The sequence below is a fragment of the Poecilia mexicana genome, unplaced genomic scaffold, assembly GCF_051168715.1.
Source record: "Poecilia mexicana isolate PSO_F unplaced genomic scaffold, ASM5116871v1 scaffold_2, whole genome shotgun sequence".
In the NCBI taxonomy this organism is placed as follows: domain Eukaryota; kingdom Metazoa; phylum Chordata; class Actinopteri; order Cyprinodontiformes; family Poeciliidae; genus Poecilia; species Poecilia mexicana.
In genome coordinates, this window is record NW_028263371.1 from 17,241,043 (window position 1) to 17,253,892 (window position 12,850).

The 12,850-nt window shown below is 40.6% G+C and overlaps 2 protein-coding genes across 7 annotated transcripts in view; one reads left to right on the forward strand and one right to left on the reverse strand.

Annotated features, from left to right (window-relative positions):
- The window catches only part of vwa8 (von Willebrand factor A domain containing 8), a 68,536-nt gene extending 67,314 nt beyond the window's left edge, over positions 1–1,222 (reverse strand). The window contains exon 1 of the mRNA XM_014986764.2: positions 945–1,222. Coding sequence (XP_014842250.2) covers positions 945–1,083 — 139 coding nt within the window. The 5' untranslated portion in view covers positions 1,084–1,222. The remainder of the gene's footprint in view (positions 1–944) is intronic.
- A 1,336-nt stretch (positions 1,223–2,558) lies between these two features.
- dgkh (diacylglycerol kinase, eta) overlaps positions 2,559–12,850 on the forward strand; it is a 62,923-nt gene continuing 52,631 nt past the window's right edge. For 4 of the 6 annotated variants that reach the window (XM_014986767.2, XM_088012159.1, XM_088012150.1 and 1 more), the window contains exons 1-2: positions 2,559–2,834; positions 3,651–3,818. In XM_014986767.2, the coding sequence (XP_014842253.2) occupies positions 2,787–2,834; positions 3,651–3,818 (216 nt within the window). In that variant the 5' untranslated portion in view covers positions 2,559–2,786. Of the gene's footprint in view, positions 2,835–3,195; positions 3,819–12,850 lie in introns of those variants that run through there. The other 2 variants (XM_014986769.2, XM_014986775.2) reach the window with 1 other exon arrangement.

Sequence of the window (12,850 nt, forward strand, 5' to 3'; positions counted from 1 at the left end):
TTAAGTCTAAATATGAAAATAGAGGCTCTCAATGCCATCACCCTAATCTTTAAAACATTTTACAAAATCTACATTCTACACATTGGTGTAGAAAAGTGTTTGGTCCATTTCTGATTTCCTGAAAAAACATGAACAGACATTTCACACCTCAGCATATGAGAGTCAATATGTTAATTTTTCGCAGTTAAAAACATATTGTAATAAAATGTTTACTTTCAACTGGAATCTAGCAATTATACGGGCATTTTTCTGGCCAATTGAAATGCCTGATGCGCTGATTCAGACTTTGGCCGATATCGATATTTTTTCTGTGTGAAAAAAAACAAAACATCGCTAAATATGGCAACAAAGTTGCTAAGTTAGCAACACTGATAAAGCAAAATGGGACAGTGGCTGATTTTCAGAACTTAGTGGCGGTAGATAGATCGGTAGATAAGATCGATTTCTCATGTAAGTATCAGCTGACCGGCAATCACAGAATTATTTAAATCGGACCGATTTACTGTTGTGCCACTAGTACCAGTAGTTTTATACATACAAACAGCAAACCATCAGCCCAAATGTTTACAGAGACTGCAGAACAAGTAATACCGTGACAGAAGTACGAAATGAATCAGTAAGTACTAGCCTGGCAATTATTTTCTACTGGAACTGAAAGAACTGACAACAGAAGAGAGTCAATGACCTTTCACCTAGAAACTAGTTCAAGTGCTGACCCTACTTTCTCCTTCAAGTTTTCTCGCTTTTATCACCACAGAGGTCAGAAATCTACGAAGACAAACTCCAATCAGGTCTTTACTTGTGTAGAAGTAAAACAGAGAAGCAAGCTGTTGCTGTCCCAAACAATGGTCCATGAATTTAGAATAAACACCAACAGAACCCCTGATTTTTCCCCTGCTGGGCATTCTGAAAGCGTCACCCCTGCAGTCCAGCCTGAAGATTACCTGAGGCTGTGCTCACAAGTTTGACCTCATGGAATCTCCACATCCAGCCGTCCCGACCCAGGACCGAACCCAGAATATTCCGCACCCTTCTAGCGGCCACAGCCGCCGTGGTGCCGCCGCGTAGCAGCTGGTAATGCATTCTGCCGCTGCTTGTGTTGTTCCTTCGGGATAAAAAGCCCCAAGTTTGGGTCACTCCTTGGGCTGGAACGGCCTTATTCCCATTTCATAACATCTGTCAGCTCATAGTGCCGGAGCCGGAGGAAAATAACTGAGGGACAGAGGAGTCCGAGGCTTAAAGAATTCCGTTGCGTCCAGCTCTCTAAAGAATAGTTCCGCTGGGCCCCCAACTTGGTTAAGGTCAACAATTTCATTTTCACAACGCATTTTTGATGAGACTTTTGAGCTGTTATTACACAGTCAAAGCACACAGTAATATTGAGTAACTACCATGTAACGCGAGCTGAAATCGTCTTGGAAAAAGGGGCTGTGGCACATTTTTATTACACAAAAGCCAGTATAAAATCCAAATGCCCATAGTCTATTATTCTGCTATAGAAAGCGATAACAATTTTTTTATTAAATTAAATTAAATTTTTTATTAAAGCAAAATAAAAAGCATATGTTCTTACTTTAACTGTATTAGCTATTTTTTTAACCTATCTATAAACTATTAAAATGTTAAATAATTTATCTTGAGTTCTGTTTCATTTGTTTTTACTTAATTTTAATGTCTTTTGCATGATTTTTATCTAGTTTTTACTAATATCGTAAAGTTAACTAGGATAATATAATTTGACTAATTAGGCAGTTAATTAATTAAATTAATTTTAGGATATTCAATTTTATGTTTAGTCTCTGTTTATTTGTTTCACACTACATTTTTGTCTATTTTAGGATTTTATTATGTTTTTAGCTTTCTAAACTTGGGGTTTCTTCATTACAAATATGATATTGGTTTACGTATTTTTACTTTATTTTTTGTATTGTAGTTTCACAATTCTAAATTGAAACAGAATTTGCTTTGATGTGCCAACTTTCTCCAATTCTGACCCAGATTCTAGCAAAACAAGTCAAAAGAAAAACCACAAAATACCTAAAGGTCAGAAGTTTGATGATAAATTTAGATTATAAATGTATCATTTTGGCATCAGATCGGTACCAAAATATGCAGAATCGCAAAGTCAATACATTCAAAAAAAAAAACTGCAGTATAAATGAGACATTTAATGTTTTGGAAATTCATTAGAAACAAAATGCTTTTATTTAGTATATCTATATCTTATCTTTATATCTTTAATTGATATGAAACACCCTTCTTCCAACCTAGTTTTGGACAGAAGTACGCTCATGAGGGTAAAAAAAAAATTCAACTGAAAGATTTTGACAATATCCACAGCCACTGCTGAGCATCAATGCTGGTCATAAAAGACCCCAAGCCAATCTCATCTGTTAATACTCTCAGCCAATATTTCCATCACTTTTAATGCTGTTTGACTTTTGTCACGCGCAGCGCTAAAAACGCGCGCAAGAAAGAAAGAAAGAAGAAAAGAGAGAAAGAAAGAAAAGGGAAGAAAGAATCAAAAGAAGAAAAGAGAAGAAGGAAGGAAAGCGAGCAGCAGGGGGAGAAGAGAGGCCACGGTCCGAGCTGAGAGGGAGGGAGAGAGAGAAGAGAGCGGTGGGAGGACACGGTCAGGGCTCCACGTCCTGCTTCTCCTCCTCGGTGCGCACACGGGGGTGGCGAAGAGCCAGAGCGGCGAAGCAGGTTGCTGAATTCCTCCACCTTTACCCCTGTTTTGTTTCTTCTCTCTTCCCCGGAGCGGACGCAGAACGAAGCCTGGGACTATGGAGGATGTGTACCCCTACAGCCGCAGCCCAGTCTGGGAGGAACTGGTTAGTAAAAAGTCCAACACCGGCCGGGGGACTTGTTTTTAGCCCGCGCACTCCTCACTTCGGTGGCTCTTCTTCGGTGTTTCTCCAAAGAAAAGTGAACAGTTGGACTTATTTTCACGAACACTGAGCTTTAACTGTTAGGTTTTAGTGTGGAAGTGTTACTTCAGCCTGGAGCGGTCGTGTTCAGAGCGTATCTGTCGCTCAGATTTTTATGGGGGTGTCTTAACAACTAAATAGGATCTAATCGCCAGAGGTCTTTTGCTTGTTCAAGAAATACCATCTAGCAAAGGCTAAATGTCAAATTTAATCTATTGTGCGTTGTCTGCTACATTACGAGTAACACCATAATTATTTTTACTCACGTCTGTTTCAGTTTAGTTGTCTTTATTTGTTGCTTCATAGTCAAAGAGTTTCGCAGCATTCTTTTGAGTTATTGATAAATAAATGTAGTGTGACTCCCGTTAGTGGCGCTGTCTTTGTGGGTGTTGGAGTGAATCGGCCACTAGGGTCTGCCCTGCCACGGACCAGTCCGCCGGCTGACGGAGTGGACGAGGCGGTCTCCACCAGCCTCAGTCGGCGGGGACTGGCTGGCCATAGCAGCCATCTGTCTACTCGGGTTGCGGGGAAATTGTGGTCTCTCCACCCCCGAGCTTGTCCCCCTATGCGTCCGCCAGCCCACTCAGGCTCCAGAAAGCATCTCAGAGACGTGGAGAGATGACAGCGAGGAGAGACGCTTCCTCCCGCCTTAAGGAGAGGAAGGGAGCCGCCGACCGACCGAAGTCTAACCCCGACTGGTTTTCCCCCTTTCCCCGACAGGAGCCGGAGAAAGGGGCCGTGTCGTCCGCCGTGGGGGTGCATGCCCATGTGGTGGGCGCTGTCGCCGGCAGCGGGGCTGCGGACGAGTCCTCCGACAGCGAGGCAGAGCAGGAAGGCCCCCAGAAGCTGATCCGGAAAGTGTCCACCTCTGGACAGATCAGGAGCAAGGTAAGAAACATCTGTCTAGATATTTGAACGTCCACTCTGATTGTACATCACACCTCCTCCAGGTGTTCCCTCAGCAGGCGGGCTGATCAAACTGCTGCCTCAAACATTCAACAGATCAATGTGCATTCATGACTTTTAGCGTATGGGTTTTTGCTGGTGTTAAGGGAGCATGAAGCATAGTGTCTGGACATTACTGTGCCAGAGATCTTCTCTGTTCTGCAGACAGACATTAAAAGGATAGCTATTTGAGAAACTTGGTAAAAACCTGTTGCTGATCTCACTGAGGATCGTTCAGTACATTTTCTAGAGGACCTGAAAGCAAGCTTGCTTTTGTCACAATGTTCAGGTTTACCCTGTATTTATATGTCAACACTGTTGCCCTGCAGCAAGGTCCTCGGTTTGGATGTTGCCCCCATGCATGCGTGGGCTGTATCCTGGTGCTTCGACTTCCCTTCGCTGTCCTAGAAACATGCATAGTAGCTGGTCTTTTCTTTCTAAATGATCTGTGAGTGTGTGCATAGCTGATTCTGTCGTTGTCCTTTGACGACTAGCAACCTCCAACAATGTTCTTTGGACAGGCTGGAGGAAAGCACATGATGCAAAGTAGCACTGATAGAAACCCAAAGAACCTGTCAGACATAGCACACTATGCTGCAGTCACAAGACATGGACACCATGGTGTCAGCTACGAACTTTGTAAGGTATTCTACCATCAAATGTAAGGTAATCTGTCTGACTGTTGACTTTTTGTCCAAACTCAAACTGGGTCATCAACAGAACAATGATCCTAAAGACTCAAGAAAATCTGTATGAGACAAACTTATTGGATTTATTGTTGCTAAAGGCTGTTTTATGGGCTGCATGCCGCTAATTTTATCACCCTGTAAGTACAGTTGAGTTTTTAAAACACACCCCAATTATGGAAGTTGCCTTTCTCACCAACCAATGATAACTTTCATAAAACATTGGATAAAATTGAAAATCTCATTCCCTTAGTGAACTGCCAGGTCAAAAGACTTGTTGCAGATCTGCTTTTGTCCTGCAGGACTTAATAAGCGGATGTTGCTCTAATTCTGTGACACCTAAGCTCACTTGGCACACTTCTCCTCTACGCTATAAATGAGCACCGTCCTCCCACAGCAAAGGACCCACTTAATTATTGACTGCTCCACTCAACCCCGTCTACATTATTCAGGATGAAGGCGGTTATTTTTAGTAACTTTGGGCAAAGTAGTCTCTGGCCTTTCCTAATCAAACATTCATGTTGTCTTTGAAACAAAAGCCCAAACTTTTAAAGCAGCAACAGTTGACGGGACATCTCATACGCCTCCTTTTGGCTTTGTGACACCATGTGGCCAATATGAATCTGTCGCATTTACAGGAGTGAGTAAAAGTTACTCTGAGATGAGTCATCAAGCTGGACAAACCTTGAATTTTTAAAAATTCTTCCATGTATTTTGTTGAGATTTCACTACCAACATAAAAGTAATGCATACTTGTGAAGAGAAAGAAAAATGAAAGTGTTCTATAAGTTTTTTTGATAAAATATAAGAAGTGTAGCGTGTGTTTGCAGCATGTATCTGTATTTTAGTATATAGTATATTGCTCATATGGAAACTGACAATTTTTGCACATTAACAAACAGCTCAGTCTCAGCCAAATTGACAACATAATGTCAATTTTCAGACTTTCAATTTGAATGAATGCCAGAACTGTATCGTTCTAACATGCGCTGCAATTTATATCTATGGTTGCTGTTCCTATGGAAGGTGAACCTCCTATAGAAGGGGTGTGAGGATTTATTTATGCAAGGATGGACTGGAACCACACGGCTCTATCCGCACATCCACAAAAAAGTCTTAAAAAGTCTCACATTCATGTATTAAATTCAAGGCCTTAAAATGTTATCATATTCATTGAAAAAAATTAAGTAAGTTGTCATAATTTCAGGTCTTAAATTTAGTTGTGGCAGGAATGATCTCATATGTAGTTTTTTTTTCCTCACAGGATTTTTTCTGCCAGGCAAACGTTTCGGTTGTGCACAGATATCTTCAGTGTATTCTAACCCTTGCTAGCTTGAGCTAGCTAGCTAGCCCTTTTTGGGTCTGTCATGGGTAAGTGCAAATGCATCACCAGCTGGGTGAATGATGTTAGTTTTTGCCACAGTCTCACCTCTGGTGCCAACCCATATAACCCAGCGGGATCCCCTAAATCATGCCCTATTGTTATAGGTTTTTTTTCTGTCTTAAAATTTAATTTAAAGTGGCATTAAAAAAGGTTCTTAAAAAGTCTTAAAATGGACTTGCTGAAATCCGCAGATACCGTGTCTGCCACTTTACGCCACCCTGCAGGTCAGTCAAGAATCTCTTCATCCTACCGCCACAATAGCATGAAGCACTTCTGCTGTAATTGTATCAGCGTGCTCAGCATGTTGACATTGTACAACAGAGGTCTCCCACTTTGTGTGTGTGTGTGTGTGTGTGTGTGTGTGTGTGTCCTGTGACTTCCAAATGGATCATGCAGGCACTGACTCACCGAGTGTTGTTCCACTGGATTGTTTGCTTAACTCTGGACCAGGGCGCATGCATGCGTGTGTGTGGGTGTGTGTGCGTGTGCGTGTGTGTGTGTGTGTGTCCCCACTGCATTGTCCCCACCCACCCCTCTTCTTTTGTTCGCTATCTCCACGGTTCTTTGGTTGCCACAGACAACCACTTCTTCCATATTGGTCATCTCAGCGGCTGACATGTGTGAGGGGCGCACACACATTGCTCTGTGGCTCTTAGAGCTGCTTTTCAGATTCTCACATATCTAATGTCGCCTGAATTGCAGGATGATTAAAACAATCATGACTGGAAATCATAAAAGACAGAGCATAAGAAATAAACAACACGGCAGGGATGTCCTACTTAACAAACCATTAGAAGTTGCGTAAAAGCTTTAGGAATTTTTCTATGATGCATGAGATATCCAAACTGGATAACTGTTGACACACTTATAAAGTTATATTTTCTGAAATTATGTAAAAAATGGTAGCTTGAAAAATCTCTATTTCAGCTTTCAGCCATGAATGACACGTACAAATAATGTGGATGGAGTCATGAGATCTCCTTCTCCCTTACCGCATTTTATTATTATGGGTGCATTCACACCAGTCTTATTTAGCCTGCTTTAATCAAACTCTGGTTCGATTGCCTAAAAAAATCTGGTTCGTTTGTAGAGGTGTGAATGTGTAATTGAACTCCGAAGCAAGTCAAAAAAGCAAACTCTAGTCCGCCTAAAAACCAAGTTGAAGTTCGGTTGAAGTGAACTCTGGCACACGAAGCTATAGTCACCTTCCTGCTCCGACAGCAGGAAGGTGACTATAGTGCAAGGCATTCTGGGTAAATTAAACCAAAACAAATACCACAGTTTAGCTCTAGTAGTAGAAATGGCTTGTGTCTTTAGCCAAAAATAAAAAAGAAATGCTACAGCCGCTAAAATCTGACGCCACTCAGTTTTTGTTTACATTTCGTCAAGAAGGAAGTTGCGCTCAATGTCTTCTTCGGAGAGTTTTGTTTCGTTTCCTTCAGTGGTTCCTGTTGCAGCGCCCCTACAGGCGAGGAGGGGAACAGGAATTTCAAAGGGTTTGGTTCGTTTGACTTTACAGCTATGCACCATTTTGTGTCTGTCATTATCATTATCATTCCTAAAATACAAGAAAAATACACGAAAGTTTGTTGTTCTAACATGACAAAATATGATTTTGTCATGTTTCATTTCATGAAATGAAATGAATTTAAATTTTTTAATTTAAATTTTTAAATTTTAAATTTTAAATTAAATTTTTTCATTTCAAAAAAATTTAAAGGCATTTTAAACTTAAATGCTTCTGATGAGCAGGCAAAAACAGATTATTGTCCTCCAGAAGTAGATCTCTCTGCTCTGCATGAGCAGAGTGAATAAGAGTGAATAAGTCCCTTCACTGTCGCTGCTCTGCTGTCGTCTCCACTCTCAGCTCCCACCCTGTCATTCTGTTGCAGAACAGAACTTATAAATGTGTGACTAATACTGTGGTTTGTGATTGAAAGCAGAGCTAATGGCGTTCCACAGTGCCGCTGCTCCTGTTGCTGCTCTGCGAGCCTCTGAGTAATCCAAAAAAGATACATGCTGGGTTTTTCTTTTTTTTTTTTGCAGAGAAAGAAAGGAAGGAGGTGTTGCAGGACTAGGTGATGCCAGTATTGTCATTTATGGGATGCATAGATGTTTCTTTTTAGATGAAAACTCTTTATTTATCTCGCTCAGTAGGGAGAGTTATAAGCTTGGAATTGGAAAGTTCTGGGTTCATTTTCCTCTCACTCCTGCTACACGTCGATGTGCGTGAGAGAGTTAATTTACCGTTTTAGATACGAAGTTTGGATCAGGATGTTGCACTTCAATAAAAGCGTGCTTCTTTATAAGGAACATGGATTTTTTTCAGTGTTTTCCAGCGTTCTCGCCAGCCCCTTTCAGTTACCTTGTATTTTTCTCTCTTCCCATCTGTAAACAGGCTCAGACATGCGTTCTGGCAATTCTGGCGAATTCCATTTAGACCTGCCCTTCAGTGTAAGAAAGACCACAAAAGGTTGTTGGAAAAAAAAACTGCATTCAGCTTGCTGTTCAAGTTTTCTTGATATTTGTCAGAAGAAAAATATGTAAACTCACAAATTTATTTCAGTTAATTTTCAAATTTATCACACCCTAAAGAGGCGCACACACACACACACACACACACACACACACACACACACACACACACACACACACACACACCCACACACACACGCACACACACACGCACACACATATTTCACTGACACAAACTCTTGGTAGCCTTGTGGGCTTTGTCCTCAGTAGATGCATTTTACAAATATGCTGACCTGTAAATCTTCACTTAGGATTGCAAAATGGATTCACAGCGCCCCTACAAAATCAACCAAAAACATTTTTAGTCTTATCAGTCTACTGCTAACGGTAACACTTTATTTGAAGGGGGTTGAATAAGACTGACATGGCACCGTCCTAAACATGACATAACACCTGTCATGAACATGAATAAGCCTTCATGAATATTTATGACTGTTGTCATAAAGCGTCATTCGGTAAATTATGACACTTTTAATACAAAGTTGACATTATTCAAAATGTCTTTGTTATGACAACTTGACATTAACCAATAAATCATTACTGATATAAATTTGTTATAAAAGTATTACTGATTGCACTTTAAAAATTAGGTAACTTTATGTTATTAAATATAAAGTTTAAACAGTAATGATTTCTTGATTTCAGTAATGATTTCTTGGCTTATTCATGTTCATGACAGGTGTTATGTCATGTTTATGAAAGTGTCATGACAGTCTTATTCAACCCCCTTCAAATAAAGTGTTACCCTGCTAACCACATTTACATTTTCATTTGCTAACATCAATTTAGCCTCACCATTTATAAGAAAATTGTCTGAGGTGAAACTCTCTTTGACACTCTGATAAAAGTTTGGAGCTGTTACTGTAGCAGGACAAATTTTCATTTTCTTCATCCAGCCCTAAGTTTAGTTTTGATATGGCATTAAAAAATGCCTTTAGCTAGTAAACTTGGATATAGAGTGTATTTTAAATTGTGTTTGAAAGATTTTTCTGATCCGTCAGTTTTTACTGAATCGATTCTGAGTTGTTCCTTCTTTATTCCAATCTTAATATTTTAATCCTTCTCTAGAAAGACAAGTGCTGCAAGCAGGTTGAGTTAAGTGTTTCCTCATCTCAGTTCTGGTATTTTCTGTCATTCTGAGGCAGTTTATGAAAATTAAAAATGGCAACAGTGACAGACAAAAAAACAAACAAACAATATCTAAGGACTGCAAGTCATTCAGACACTCAAGGAGGCAGAAAGTATCGCTATAGCAACCAATATTTTTGGATGTCTAGAGGTACATTGAGCTGCATCACAATCACAGCGCACGTTGTCAATAGCAACTGGAAGATGTACTATAGACTAAGGGTGGGCAATATGGACTTAGAGTTTTATCACAATATTTTCCCATACTCTTGTGATAATGCTAAAAATGATAATGAGAGCTTTTTATTTCTTGCTTTAGATAACTTTGACTGTGTGTCACAGTAATTATAAACCCACAAACACAAATACTGCTTTTGACAAACATTTCCATTTGAATTTATTGTGACGATAAATCAAAATTCCTATCATGACAACAAATTTATCACGATAAATGATAAGTGATATGGTAAGTACACACTTCTACTAGTCTAGTTGAAGCAGTGTTCTTAAGGTCTGCTGAGATATATGAAACCGGAAAAAGAAGCACATCAGTTTGAAGTTTATGGCAAAATCTATAAAAATGCACAATGAAGGCCTTCTTTTAGCATAAATTGATGTTTGATGTTTTCTTGAAACAAAAATCACGTCTTGCACTTGAGAACTCAACGTCGTGTCTCGTCCCATGAGCTTTAGGTATCTGGCCCTTATGACTGATGAATGGTAATCAGAAGTATAATTGTGAATCTGATTAATCTGGAGACTTCTGCGTGATTTTCGCCCATCCATCTCCTTGGTGCATGAAGCTGAAACATAATAACGGTAGGATGTGAGGGCACCCTTCATCATCCCCTCTACCAACTTGATACGTATGCAGCTGCCCATATGTGTGGTCTAGTTTCTCAAAGCAGATCTTAGACAGGGGAATTACCCCTCTCCCACTTTCTGGATTGTAATTTAACCATCAGTTCAGTGAAATTGTAGCAGGCCGTGGGAGTTAGGGGAGGAAGTGTACAGAGTAACAATTAGACAGAAACGAGAGGACAATACGCCGAGAGAATCACAGGAGCGTGGTGGAACCAAGGAATTAACGAGGAGAGAATTTGAAACATTTCAGCGCTGGGTTCAGAAAGACCCGATTGTACTCCAGCTGGACTCAGCAATGATAAACCGTTTGCTAACAGGCGCACGGCAGAGCCTTGCTTCTAGGAATGATTGCTAAGACAGTGGGCTTCTCCCAGCAGCCTTCCAGCACAGACAGATGTGTAGCCAGTCGGCTTTATGGATGCAGTCGCAAGAAGTTTAATGTTAAAGGTCATGACCTGAAACTGCCAAACAGAGAAAGACTTTCTGCTATGAAGCCTGGAGCCGAGGTGCAGGTATGTGTTCACTGCTATTATGTATTTTATAAACACCTAGTGCCATCTGTTTTATAGCACAATCAAATATCTATGTTACCTTCACTTGTTATGAAAATGCTGCATATATCAAAAAGTACGTAAAAGGCGTTTGACTTTGCAGCATAGCCATATCTGACACCTTGAAATTGGCCTCTGTCTCTTTAAAGCTGCAGTTTGTAACTTTTATAAAAATATATATTTTTTATGTATTTGTTAAAACTGTCGCCAGTATAATTTGAGACAGATAATTTGTGAGAGAATTGAGCTTCTCTGCCTCTTTTCTATTGTTTTACTGCTATCTGCAGAAATACACCAATCCAACAACCAATCAGAGCCAGGAGGAGGGTCTTACCACTAGGGATGAGCACCTTTGACACTTGAATCGATAAACCTCTTCAGAGCAATTAGCGGACTGTTTTGTCTTATTGCACAAATTAAAATCCATCTCCACGTATTCTTATTTGTCATTTCCCCTCACCTGCATCATGAATGTTGCTGTCGCCATCACCGAACGTATTAAACATTTGTTTGTCTATGTTGCTGGTTACAGATGAAGAGTCGCTGACAGATGCAGGCATGCTAACGGAGGCTAATGCAGGAGTTGTAGGTCTGAGGCTGTCGAAGATTGTGCATTCTTCAGCCTTAAGAAAAATCTTGTCCTTAACCGGGGGCTTTCTCAAGCTAGAAAGGTGCCAGAAAGGTGCTTTGTAGCACCTTGTACTTCGCGATGCAAATATTACAATGAGCATAATTTGAAAAGTGCAGCCAGACCTTTGAGCGTTTTCTACCGGCTATGCTTACTTTGTCTACTGAACTAGCGGCTGCTGACTTCATTACGCTCTTGCGCGTGCTATGCTTTATTCAGAACAAGAATGGAAATTTCCCCACTCTTCCTCCATACTGTTACAATGATGCATTTAGGTACCGAAACAATGGTACCGTTTGATTTTTCGTAGTACTGACAGAATTCAGTCAGTACTTATAAAAGTATTTGAATTCAGTAACTATCCATACTTAGTACTGTCAATTACGCTTATGTACGCACTGCTCAATGTGTTAATGGCTTACCGTTAGAGAACAACTGTTTATGTCAGTGTAGAGGGGGTGCACTGTACTGTGCATGCCACCTAAAGAAAGAAAGCAATAATATATTATTGCACTATTTACAATCAGGTTAATAAAATTATTTACAACTCTCTGCCAGGGCAGATCACCTCTGTTCATCCGGTGCAACTCCAGCATGCAGCGTTGCAGATGGCAGGTGTTTTATTTCTAGTGCAGCGTCTCCATACCTGTTGTTCAGCCTGTTGCACCTTTGATTTCTGATGGATTCGTTTCTCCACCGTTCTACCGGCTGCACAGTGCCGCAGTTGTTAGAGCTGCTGCCTTGCAGCAAGAAGGTTCTGAGTTCAATTCCTGGCCCCGGTCTTTCTGCATGGAGTTTGCATGTTCTCCCTGTGCATGGCGGGTTCTCTCTGGGTACTCCGGTTTCCTCCCACTGTCCAAAAACATGTCAGGTTAATTGGCCTCTCCAAATTGCCCCTAGGTGTGTGTGTGTGTGTGTGCATGGTTGTTTGTCTCTGTGTTGCCCTGCGACAGACTGGCGACCTGTCCAGGGTGACCCCGCCTCTGCTAAACATGAATTCTGATTCACCATGAAAATTTACAATTTTAGACGAACTGTACTGTCTTACAAGGAAATCATTTAGATTTACAAGGAAATCATTTAGATTTACAAGGAAATCATTTAGAGCTGAAATTACTGCTTTAATATTCCATGTAACGTAACGTCCAGCCACTGAAGTTTGGGCCATCTTTTATAGGTCATTAATTCAGTTCACTGTT